Genomic DNA, 12,718 nt, shown 5'->3' with positions numbered 1-12,718 from the left:
GTCCATCTTCAATTTCGTTCGACAACATTATTAAATGTCACTTTTTGGAAGGGAGAGAAATTTCAGAATCATGCTGTGCTATGTTCTTACTTTTGCGCAATTAAAAATGCACAGAATGAAAAAGATCAATTATAAACAGTGCAGGGAAAAATATAAAACCCAGTGGTCTCACTTGAAGCCTCCACCTAAAAATGTTAAAATTTCACGTTATAAAGAACAAATAAAAAATAGAAGTGATGGCAATCTATTGACAATAACAATTAAAAATTTGGCACCCCTAAATCTTATAAAAAATGCACCTCAGATCAAAGAGTAAGAGCTTTTAAGATTAAATATTTTGCACATAGACTCAAAAAGTATGTAGGCAGAAATCCATCACACAGGATGCACTAGTTTCTCCTCTGACTCTGCAGACCAGAACGCAATGCAGCCACAAGGACTGTTATGTTAACAAAAAACCATCAGCCACTCAATGATACTCATCACATGTTAAAATTATACTATCATAACAGATGTTTCATATTCTCAGCTGCTGTTGCATCCGTCAGCTTTATGTCTTGAGGGGAACAGAGCGGTAGTAATGGACTGCTGGCTACTATTGTCCTTGCCTAAGAGCTGGCATGACCACAGCATTTGCCTGAGGAGAGACTCTAGTGGCCGCACTCCAAGGGGTTGTTCTTTCACAGTCCAGTGCCCAGATGGCCGGCAATTATTATTACAATCCATCTTCCACCGAAGGGTCAAAGGAGCCGGAGAAAGAGTCGACTGAGCAGATTCTTTTTCAAATGTTCAGTGCGACGGGCTGCTGGGGAGAAGATGTTTGACTTGAGCCTCGATTGTGCTTCTATAACAAAAGCTTAGAGTGAAAGAAGTCTGGCTCACAACACCTCCTGGAAGCTGACCCGGATGTAAAAACAGGAACAAATGGAGGTCGTAGTGCTCTTGTACAGTGCTAAAAGTGTCTATAAAAATGAAATAACCCCAGCAATTCAACCCTGTTAATCGCTCTTTGGTTACACAGTAGATTTTAATCACCCTAGCTTGCAGCCTTTGCCAGTGACAATGGCGATGGGCTTTATTGGAAACGAGGATGAGATGAAAGTACTTAATTACCTCCATTCAAATAGCTTCGAGGCCTTTGATAAAGAGAAATGACTGCTTTTGGGAGCAGGATATTGCTTTTGAAAATCCATAGGGTGTATGAGATCTAATATTGACTGCAGTGTGCGAGGGAGCTCTGTTTTAGTAATAGCCCTGTCACACTAAGGTCCCCTGCCTAAGCTATTGGTCCCTTTATTATTCCAGGCATCATATTTGGACTTACTGAAGAAAAGGTGAAATTGTGATGCTTAAGTAGGGGTACGTACCTGTGTAGATGATTTTTAATGACCAAAATTCAGTGGATTTTTTTAAATAGTAAAAAGCTTGCTGGACTTCCTCTAGGCCACCCCTCTATAGTTTATAGCTTCAACTTCCACTAACAAGGACCTACTGGGGGATCTCAGGCTGCACTCGGGCTCATATGAGGTTTTATGGTGCTGCAGTAACTTCTTCTCAAAGTATGACAAAAGATGTGAAGTGTATCCAGGATGGCAGCTATGTCCCTGTTAACTGTAAAGATATCCTCTCCCTAACTGCTGCCCAGGACACTTAGCATTCAGTTCCATCCTATGTGAAACATCAAAGTGTGTGTGGAGGGCAGAGACAGCTGGCAGAGCCTGATTGGCTTCATGCCTCGGCATGGTGCCACACTGCTGTGTTTGCATCCTAAACAGCAAATATTCAGAGATTATTTTCTGTGTTATTGTGTGTGTGATTGTGCATATATGGTGATATTCATATGTTAACTTTTACAGCCTGATCTTGCATAGAATTAGTGATTTGCATTTAGTATGACATTTTGCATTTCAACCCTCATGTATTAATGGATTTGGATATGTGGAGAACCAAGGGGGATTTTTTAGAACAAGCAGCAAAACTTAAAGGTCTAGTGTTTAGGATTTAGGGGGATATATTAACTGAAATATCCAGAAGTTTCACCTAATTACAATTTGCAATCCTCACCATTAGATGCCACTAAATCCCCTATATTTTACACACTGTTCCTTTAACTTATTAATAACTTACCCTAACTATAACCAAGACTGCATACTTAATCTCAAACAGCTTTATTAAAACAAAAACCTGTGCATTTCTGAAAAAAAAATATGCAGTGTTTGGGACTGTCAGGTTTTCTTTTATGATTGAAATAAGTTTCATTGAAAAATACCCAAATATCCATGGCAACATGTTGACTCGTGAGTGTTCTTCAACCCTTGAATATGTCTCAGTCACAAGTATTCTCCTTAATCTAAGCTCATTACAAACAGCTCTCCATCGTCATATCAAGAGCCTGTAACATCTACCCCTTGTCTTTCCTCCTGAACCTGGGACGCACAAGGAAGATACCACGCAGTTTCCAGCACTTCATGATGTTTGCAGGTACTTTTCCTAATTATACTCTTGACATTTTTTATTGTGATTTATTTTCATTTGTAGAGACATTTGGCATTTTTGGAGCCTTGCTGAAAAATTGACAGCTCTTTTGATAAATGCATGGTTGGTGATGTTATTGCTGTGAAACACAAAAATGAAAACTTTTCCTCTAAATTATCCTGTGGAAACCCTTTAATTATTCCATTTTCTTCACTGCCTGCAGCTTATGGCATTAGTGAGGATGCTGAAAGATTGTGTCTCCTGTGAAAGGAGTGTGAGATTTGTGTGTGTGTGTGTGTGTGTTTGTGTGTGTGTCTGTGTGTGCGTAAGAAGTCAGGTAGATGGACACAAAGACCGGTGCCATCCGCAGGCTCTATAATAATTCACTCCCCTCATTACAAAAGGCATTTTTGCATTAATGGATATCGTCAGGATCTCAGATCTTTAAAAAAAGCTTCACTCTCACCCTTTTCTATTTTTGTATCTGTATTTTGGAGAAGACTAAATAAGGCATCGCCTCTCTTCAGTGTCTGGGACTAACGGTTGAAGCTCTGAACGGTTTGATGATGCAGGAGAAAGGAATATTTGATGTGAAGTGATGTGGGGTAGTGCAGCAGCAGCATGTTTCTCTGCTTGCCTGACCCACTTTACCTCTTACATAAGAAGGTTTCTTTGTAAAAAGCCCTTGTCTTGCTATTTTTCAAAACTCCCCCACCACTACCACCTCCCCCATCTGTTTCTCATGGCAGAAAGGGATTTGCTCTGGGAATTGCTTTGGCTTTAAGTATTATGTCACCACTGTACAGCATTGGAGGAATTTAACTAAGTACATTTACTCAAGTACTGTACTTAAATAAAAATGTGAGGTACTTTACTGGAGTATTTTCTTTACATGCCACTCTATGTTTTTACCTCGCTATTTTTCAGAGGGAAATATTGTACTTTTTACTTTGCTACATTTAACTTAACACTCAAGTTACTCTGCAAAATTAAAAAAAATTGCATTAAAAAACACAAGAATTAAAAATAAATTATGTTGTTTTTTAATAAATTAAATAACCACAAATTTTATATAAGTACAGCTGCAACAGTTAGTTGATTAATTAGTCGACTGACAGAAATTTGTTTTGATACACATTTAAGTTTTGTTTTTTGTTTTTTTGGGGTCGGGGGATTAATAGTTTAAGAGTTTTAATAATTTTGAGTTTTCTGTGTTTTTTTTCTAGTTTTTAGAGGTTTTTAGAGTGTGCTTCTGTTCTTCAATAATTTGAATAATTTGTTGTTTTTTCTTTTTAATAATTTAGAGGCTTTTTTTTTTAGGTGTTTTTCTAATTATTTTGGGTTTTGGTTTTTATTTTTTTAATTATTTTAATGAGGCATTTTTAGGTGTTTTTTCCCCTTATTTTTTAAGAATAACTTCAGCTGCATTGGGTACTTTTATTACTGAAAGTATATTTTCCTGATAATATTTATTTACTTCTACTTAAGTAACATTTTCAGTGCAACTTGTAACACAGTATTTTAACCATGTCTTTTAAGTACTTTTATTTAAGTAAAAGATCTGAATACTTTGTCCGCCACTACTGTACAGTTTAGAAGTTTGCGGCTGTTTGCTTGTGAGCAGCTGGTCAGTGATGGTGATGGCCAGGGTGTAATCTGTTACAGTGGCCGGAGTTATGAGAGCTCCTTCCTTTTTCAAATGATTGGTTGGTGGATGGTTTTTTGATGGTTTGATGGTTGACAGTAATTCAGCTGTTTGCTCCTCAGGTTTCAGGGGGGTTGTGGCGTTTAGCCTGGCTGCAAGAGACACATCCACAGATGCAAAGGGCACCATCTTCACCACCACTCTGCTGGTGATTGGTTTCACCGTCTGGGTTCTGGGCACAGCTACTGATCCCACGCTGCGCTATCTGAACATCAGGTTAGTGTCTCCACCTCATCGAGCAACACAGCCAGTATGATGCACGTCTTCTCGTCCTGTCTCTCCATCTGTCCCTCTCTCCTCCATCATTCGTGGTTTCTCTCAAACACAGACAGACACAGTTTAATTAGACTCACATTAAGCATTCAGCCCACTTATATGCAACAGCTCTTTGTAAAGCTTCTCTCTGCATGTTCTGCCTCTCCCTCCTCCCCTCGCTGCCTGCTCAGCCCTACACAGGCACTTAGCTCTCTGTGTGTCTGCTCCAGCTCTGCCCTCTATTAGTGACTTCCACAGCTGGTGCACAGGGCAGAGCAGGTCTGGAGGTCCCTGGAAACTTTTTCGAGAGGAGATAACATTAAAATGCAGCTTGCCACGCTGTACACATAAACCTGTGTATACAGAAAAAAAGTAGCTATAAAAAGAATACACAGTCAGTGCTGCTTTTTCTTTTAAAGTCTCCATACTATCTGTGATTCGAGGCCAGTAGGCGATAATGATAAGGAGTGTAGAAGAGGCGTGAAGGAGGCAAGGCAGTAATTAGATACTTATATTACTAAAGTGTAATCTGTGGCCCAGATCACAGTGGTATAATTGACTCCCACAGTCTTTCGAGGTAGTGCTTTTGAATCACCAGTGGTTTTGTGTGTGTGTGTGTGTGTGTGTGTGTGTGTGTGTGTGTGTGCGTGTGTATACAAGTCTGTCAGTAGAGTGTAACTATAAGAAAAACGTGCAGAGAAATATCTTCAATTCTGATAGAAGAATAGAAGTAAATAAATGCACTTGTGAAAAACAGGAATCTGTTTTTTTAAGAATAAAATGAAAAAGTTCAGTAAAACATTTGAATTGCCCAATTGGATATTTATCAACTTTATTAAAAGCAAAACATAATTTATCCAAAAGTGCACAACCTGGACCATTTTTGAACATTAAAACACCCTCTCTCAGAACCGCAAAGCAGAGACAATGAAGCAATTTGTGATGTGAAACAAAACCTGGAGCTGCTCTGTTGTCAATGAACTGCAGATTGCCTTTGGTAATTCAATCTGCCAAGTTGTTTGTTTGTGTTTTTACTGCCAAATAAGCTTCATTTCATTATAATTCTAACGTTTATGAACCAGACAGGGAAGCAATATCTCTGTAAAATCCTCCAGGGCACTGGATTTGTGTCCGCAAACACGGGTCTCTTGTTCTGTGTCAGTTGAGCAGCTTAAAGAGTTTTTGCTCTGTTGTCTCTAGATTCTATCTGCAGCAAGACTGAGCTGTTTAAGAAATCAAGGTCATAGGTTACTATAGCACCTTCCAAATGTCGGTTTACGGAAGATAAAATCCTAAGGGCTATTAGTGTTTTTTTAAAACAATCATGTAGCCTATGAATGCATTCAATCCTGATTGGCCTCTACACTTAGTGGGAGCATTTAAACACCCACTGACTTTCACTTCGTGATGAGTTCATGATCCTTTGTTGACCATCTGTAAATCTCATGAAAACTTGGTTCAAACTATTCCTAAACAACACTGAAGTCCCCCTCCAGACACTTTTAAAGTAGGCCTATGCAAAAAAAATACTTATACTAATACTAACATTTTCTTTAATAGGTTTTCCCGCATTAATAGTTTTTAAAAAAAAACTGTGAAAAAGGGCTGGAAGCAGATTAACTTGTTAGCATTAACATTTGAGAGATTCAATCATACCAGACTCAGACTTAGATGAGGAGTCTGTTGTGCGCCAAAATCAGTAACTAGCAGACATATCAGAATCTGAAGTGTAGTTAGGATCTTTAATTTATGTTGTTTGTTAGCTTGTAGAGCTAACTGGCTGGCAATGCATTAATGGTTGTGAAACACACAATCATTTCTGCTATGATGGGTTTTTTTTGGCAGATAGGCTAGTGGAAGGAAGCTTCAGGGTCCTCTTTACATCCAAAACCTGCACTCTGCCATGTTTGCTGTCAAAACTTCCACTGTGCCAATGCAAACTATGTCCTGGAGGATTCAGGTTTCTTTGCCGGCGTTGTGTTGAAGTCAGTTTCTCATCAATTTGTATTTGTGTATCAAAGAGCGATAATGTGCTTTTTTTCTGAAGTCTGACAAAGAAGTTAGCATGAGCCTGGTTTCCTCGTCAAAAAGCCAGTCCGATTTTTCCATTAGATTTTGGATTATTGCAGAAAAAAATGCTCTGTGGCGAACAAATGTTTATGATACTTACACGTTTTGTTAAGCAAGACAATCTTAACAAACTCTTAACAAACGCTATAAACAAACTGCACCACTGTTATATGATGTAACATTGCCACCACAACAAGGCTGTTAAGTCGTGTTTGGCATGATGATGTTCTGTTGTTTCATTTGGACACTTTTTAGCAACTGCCTTTGTCAATATTGGAGCTTAAAAATTCACAAATGGGGGATTTACTGACATATTTTATGTCTTAGAACAAAACAGGAAAGTCTCCTAAGCTTGTGGTGACCGCAGGCTTTATTTCAAGCATCTAACCACAAACTCATTGACTTTGAGACAAGGGAACTGATTGCTAAAATGTCAACTCATTTTCGGGTTTTAGCATTGCTCCATTGACTTTGCATTAGTGACATACTGAATCTAGCTTGTCTGGGACATGATTGAATCTCAGAATTTAGGGAAATACATGGACATTGCCCACTTTGGTAAAGGAATGTGACAACTTTGTACAGATACAAGTCAGTATAGTTAAGGTAATTCATTTTAGGGGGCCTAAACATAAGAAAAACACTAAAATGAAAAAATTGTAACCAAATATGCAGCCATCAAAAAGATCCCCTCCATCACCAAAGTTCATGGTTAATTCAAGTTTCAAGTTTATTTATTGTCATTCTGTACATGCTGACACATGAAAAAAACCAAACTAGTAAATCAGGTCCAGGGAAGTACAATAAGACAGAGTAATAAATAACTTACTAAATATATAAATAAAACAAGAAATAACTTAATACCTGAGATTTGTATCTAGTATACTCTGAGTGGAATAATAATTTGTGCCTTAAAACAAACGAGAAAGACACAAATACAGAATTTTTAAATAGTAAATGTGATGTAAAAAAAGAAATGTAAAATAGCAAGCAGTGTCATAACATACACAGAAAATCATGTGTTTATGAGCCCATTGCCTATAATAATAGTGTATTGAGAAAATTTGTTTTTTATTGCCTTTTGAATGAACACACAGAAGCTAATTGTGCTGCCAAAATAATAATCAAAATGCATATTGTGGCAAGTTTTACATTTATTTTAATTATTAAACCAATACATTTATTAAAATAAATGTATTGGTTTATTTATTTATTTGTTTTTTTTTAAAGTATCAGTCTCTGCTTACAGTGTAAGCCTAACTGTCTATTGTGGGAAACTTCAGCTTTGTAGTTCTTGACTTACTGCTTTACCTCATGTGTATGTGTGTGTGTGCATACATGTGAGCCTGTGGATTTCTGTCCTGAATAATGCACCTCTGTTGACTGCAGATTTTTGTCCCCTTGACACTGCTATGGTTGTGGGTAGTCGTTCCATCTCAGGAGCTCATCATAGTACATTACTTTGAGCCTTCAGGGCTGTCGTGTTTCAGAAAATAGCTCTGTTTTTCCTCACTTACCATCCCAAACTCCCGCCTCTACTTTCTCATCTCCCTTCCCTCATCTGATTGTATGAAGTGAAGGGACAAGTCACAATTTTGAGAGACTTCATTTCGGTGAATAATACATTACATCTCTTCACCTGGAGCAAATTTAACTTCCATTCAATCTCTGAAATGGCTTTGTGGAGGAGTCTTTGAAAGTTGTACTCTGTGTGAAATTACTCCAGTCTTCTTCTTTTTTTTTTTTTTTTTACCCTATAGCTACCTCAAAAGACCTGCCACCGCAGGCATCAAATGAAAGAAAAAGAGATAGTAAAATATCTTTTGTTTCCACTTTGTGAAATTTGTTCAAGAAAGCTGGTAGCACAACTGTAGACAGGAAATGGTGATGGATATCTGTCTCTTTCAGTCCGATTTATCTGTTTTAAATTTCCAGTTCATACACTAAAATGGGAAATGTTCTCATTCATCAGTTGTTTAAAGATTTGAGTAGGTGATGTGTTGGAGGTAGATGTACAAACTGACAAACGGAAATTTATGAACTTATTAAACTATTGATTTTCAGCTCAACAGTGTGGAGAGTACTGTATCATGGTTTCATCACTATCACCCCTGCCCAGTGTAACCCAATAACCCAAAAATTGAAGTTTCCAACCACAAAGTGGACACTATAAGTCATTCAATTTATAACTGTTGCGGAAAGGTAAAACATATTTGTCAGTTTGGTCAGTCTCCAGCCTTTAAACTGAAGCCTCTTTACACTGCTTGGCGGGAATATTGCGTTGTTATACCACCTCGCCGTTCTGTTGCTTTGCTGTTCTGTATAAAAGTTACGATGGCGCCATGGTAGAACAGAGTTATCGCTCCTTAAAGCCGGCAGCAGAGGTAGTATCAGCACTGAATTCAGGTCTGTGTAAGCCACTACAGCTGGCAGAACACGTCATGCATGCAACCACTGAAGAAGGTTTAAAAAGCATCAAGTAGCAGTTAGTGGCTATCTCAAAGAAGAGGCACAACAGCCAAAAATGTCTGCAAATTGGGAAAACAATGAGGTAAGGAAGCTCTTTAGTCCTTACCCTCAGAGAAGAGGACGAAATCAGACCACACATAACAGAAAAAGTAACTGATATTGATTATTGCCACGTTATGGCATTGTTATTGTTTATGAAGTTAAGCAAGCACTGCCAACACTTGAACATGTCAGATTAGAGACCAGTGCTATTGTGCTAAACGTCACGCCAGAATCACAAACTTGAGCGGCATTTGGTTCTGTGTAAAAATGCAAAGGTGGCATAAGGAAGGGACTTCGTAGCGGCCCTTAAGAGCAATCTCTGTATAAAAAGGGCTAATGATGCTCTAGGTACCCCTCTGGCATCAGTTTTGGACACTCAGTGACACCGTGCCAATTTCCACTTATCATATGCTGCAGTGTCCTTTCAAAGCAGACTTTGATGTTCACAGGAAACATAGGTTTGCACAACTACTTTGGGTTTAGGCAACACAACTTCTTGGTTAGGCGTAGAAAAAAGATTGTTTATGTAAGTAACTTAACTAGCTTGACTAACTTTTCATGTGACATTAACTATGTTACAAATGCTAGAAAAAAAACTCAGCGTTGATTTTTGGTCTCACAAAGGACACTAACAGCTGTGTCCTAGGTGAAAGTTGCATGACGTGAGTGTCTCGCTCTTCATACTTCGTATGAAGTGGATGAGTTTACATCGGACTTAGTTGAAAGCCTGGTGCATCTTGTACAGACACTAAAAGGGTTCATTGTGTGCTGGTATACTGCCATTGACAAGGCTGCCTTATTTGACACCCTGGGGATGAGAATGGGTTAAATATTGAATGCCATTGTTTGTTTCACTTCTCAGCTATCATAAGACTCCTCACAGTCAGCCATGTGCATACACAAACGTATTTATACAAAACACATACTCAGAGATGCATGCCATACAGGGGTGAGCAGAGCTGAGACGGGTGAGCTGTCTGTCAGACTGCGATGTGAAATTCATGTGCTTCATGTTTAGATAGATGGTTAAAGCTTAAACCAGACGAGAACTACATAGAAAAAAACCTGCTTCTGTTTTCAGTCTGCTAACTCTTCAGTCAGACATCAGACTTTGAACACGAGACAAAATGTGCTTTTAAAGCCTCGACTGTCTGCCTCTCCTCCTCTCTCCAGTTCCTCTCTTTCCTCTCCATTTCAGTCTCAATTTCAAGGTAAATTATTGCCCACACTTGAGAGTTTCATCATGGCACAGCAAAATAAAGTGATTATTTACACTAAACTGCAAACAGTAATGAAAATATTACTTTCCTGTATTGTGCAATTGGTAGTAATTATTGATGTATCCAAACACAACTTACCATGAAACTGTATAATGGTCATTTTTTTCTTTTCTCTGCTTCTCATTTTCTCCTCTGCATTGTCATGCTTGTTGCTTAAGCCCAACCCCAACCTCCAGGGACGTTTTCCTCCCTCTGCACAAACCCACACACTTGTCAGTTAATAGTAGTTTTACTCTGCAGGAGGCAAAAACATTGGAACAGACTATAACCATTTATATCAGAGATGTCTGTTATAGAAAGAAATACGAGAAAAATAGTAAATCTAAAAGTTAACTTAAAGGTAGCTATTATCATTCATACAGTACATATGTCAGCTCACCCAGCCAGCAAGTATAAAGTCCAAGGATGAAAGCTCAACCTTGGTGCAGTACAGCACAGTCTGGAATATATTGTTCAGTATGACCAATGCTTTATTATCAGGGGGGGTTGAGTGGATTACTTTAAAACTCTGCTTTTTTAAGCTGTACTTTAGGTATATGTTGAAGATGAAAAACAAGTGTAATATGTTGGAAAAGCAGTGATTTTTGAGAAAGGGTTCTTTATTGAAATAATAATTATGTGCAATGAGCAATTTGAATAATGAGGTTATTCATGTCCATGTAACTGCAATCATTGATTAAGGGCCAGTGTCCAGACATCTTATTCAGTTGTTAACAGGAGTCTATCGCCTAATTTTAGTGGGTTTTCCCATGTTTTAAAAAATCAGCATACACTTGTATCATGGAAAATGATCACAAATGAAAGTAAGTGAATGTATTCATGAATAATTGTATGAGGATGCATGATTCACCCATGTTATCGGGTAAAATATTTTTGACTCCAGAGCGTCTGAATGTTAAGATATTGCAAGAACAAGACCTTGTAGATGTTTAGACTAAAATGATAGACACAGCTGTATGACGTGTGAAATGTGCTGTTAAAGGGTGAATGATTTTGATTTCACTTTAAGTTTTTTGCATCTCTCTGTCCATGCACATGTTGTGTCGTCATAAATTATTCATGAATACATTCACAAACTTCTATATGAAATATTTTTCTATTACAACTCGCTAATATTTGGAGAAAAAAATAAGGATATATAGGACTGTATATAGGCTGGTATGCAATAAGGGCCCTTTTTCTCTGTGGGTAGAAATAACTGCATGTTGTATCTTCCCTGCCGCATTTGAGCTCAGTTTTTTTTATTAATAAAAGATACATAGAAGATGTTTCTGTGATATTGAATATGTATATGCATCTCACCACCTTTTGCACAGACTGCTTGTGTGTATGCTAAATACTCCAGCCTTGTTTTGGGCCATGAAAAATCTAAACAGGGCCAGGAGGGCCATAAGTTTCCTTGTGCATGAAAAAACTGGCAATCTGCCAGCATCTGCTTCACACCAGCAAGGAAAACAGCCATGTTTGTTTATATGTTCAAAGCCAGTATTTGTGATCGGTCAATAATTACAGAGTATACATGTTGATATGATATCTCCTCAAGGCTTTATCAGTCTTTAGAGGGCTGTAGTGTTAGTTTAAAGCGTAATATAGGTCACTGACACACTGTTTTCTGAAGTCAAACCGCTTTTATTAGTCTAATTCGTATCTGGGTGTACGTCATATCCCTTAAATATAGAATAATTATTTTATACACTGATTTCTTTGTCACAAATTGACTAAACCATTCAGCTAAAAGAAGAAAAAAACCCACTGTTAAATTATAACAAATAGCACCATGTTTTGTTTGTCTCTTTTTGTCTGCCCATGTAACTCTATGCCCAAGCAGTATCATGAGCCCCCAGACACACACACACAATGCCACAGTGCTGCTTCTCGGTCTCGGTCTGTCTCCTTGGCTTTGATGAGGGCCAGAGGTGGCAGGGCACCCCCGGGGAGATCTAAGACCCAGTCACAGTGAGCAGTCTGGGGGCCCCTGGGCTTTGAATGTTGGCCAGTCATGTCCTCTTCAAGCCCTTTCACTTTGAATATCATTATTCTTCCCCGACCCAGCTCAGACTAATAGTTTTATTTCGCTTTTAGCACTTGAGCGTATCTATTATTAGTAGTAGCTGTAGTTGTAGAGGTGCAGCAGAGATCACAAGGTCTATGGACTGCCTCTGCTCTGTGTTTACTGCAGTTTGTTTTGCTGGTTATTTAAACATCCCTGCTTTCCATTCTTATTTAAAGCAGACCTATTATGCTTTTCCTTATTTTCCGCCATATATATATAATGTTATAATGTCGATTGTTCCAAGTAACGAGGTAAACATATGTAAAAGTAATTCCACTTCAGATCACTCTGAATACTCTGTTTCCAATGTTTTCTTTTTCTTTTTCTACTTTTTTGTAAACCGCTTGTGAGAGATATTAATATGGTCAT

The 12,718-nt window shown here is 38.2% G+C and overlaps 1 protein-coding gene across 1 annotated transcript in view; it reads left to right on the top strand.

The window, feature by feature from the left end:
* LOC121960796 (sodium/hydrogen exchanger 9-like) overlaps positions 1-12,718 on the top strand; it is an 83,546-nt gene that overhangs the window by 37,249 nt on the left and 33,579 nt on the right. The window contains exons 11-12 of the mRNA XM_042510656.1: positions 2,370-2,481; positions 4,243-4,396. Of these exons, the coding sequence (XP_042366590.1) occupies positions 2,370-2,481; positions 4,243-4,396 (266 nt within the window). The remainder of the gene's footprint in view (positions 1-2,369; positions 2,482-4,242; positions 4,397-12,718) is intronic.

Source organism: Plectropomus leopardus, chromosome 21 (genome assembly GCF_008729295.1).
Source record: "Plectropomus leopardus isolate mb chromosome 21, YSFRI_Pleo_2.0, whole genome shotgun sequence".
Classification (NCBI taxonomy): Eukaryota; Metazoa; Chordata; class Actinopteri; order Perciformes; family Serranidae; genus Plectropomus; species Plectropomus leopardus.
Note: the sequence above shows the minus strand (reverse complement) of the source record. Positions and strands in the feature narration are given on the sequence as shown.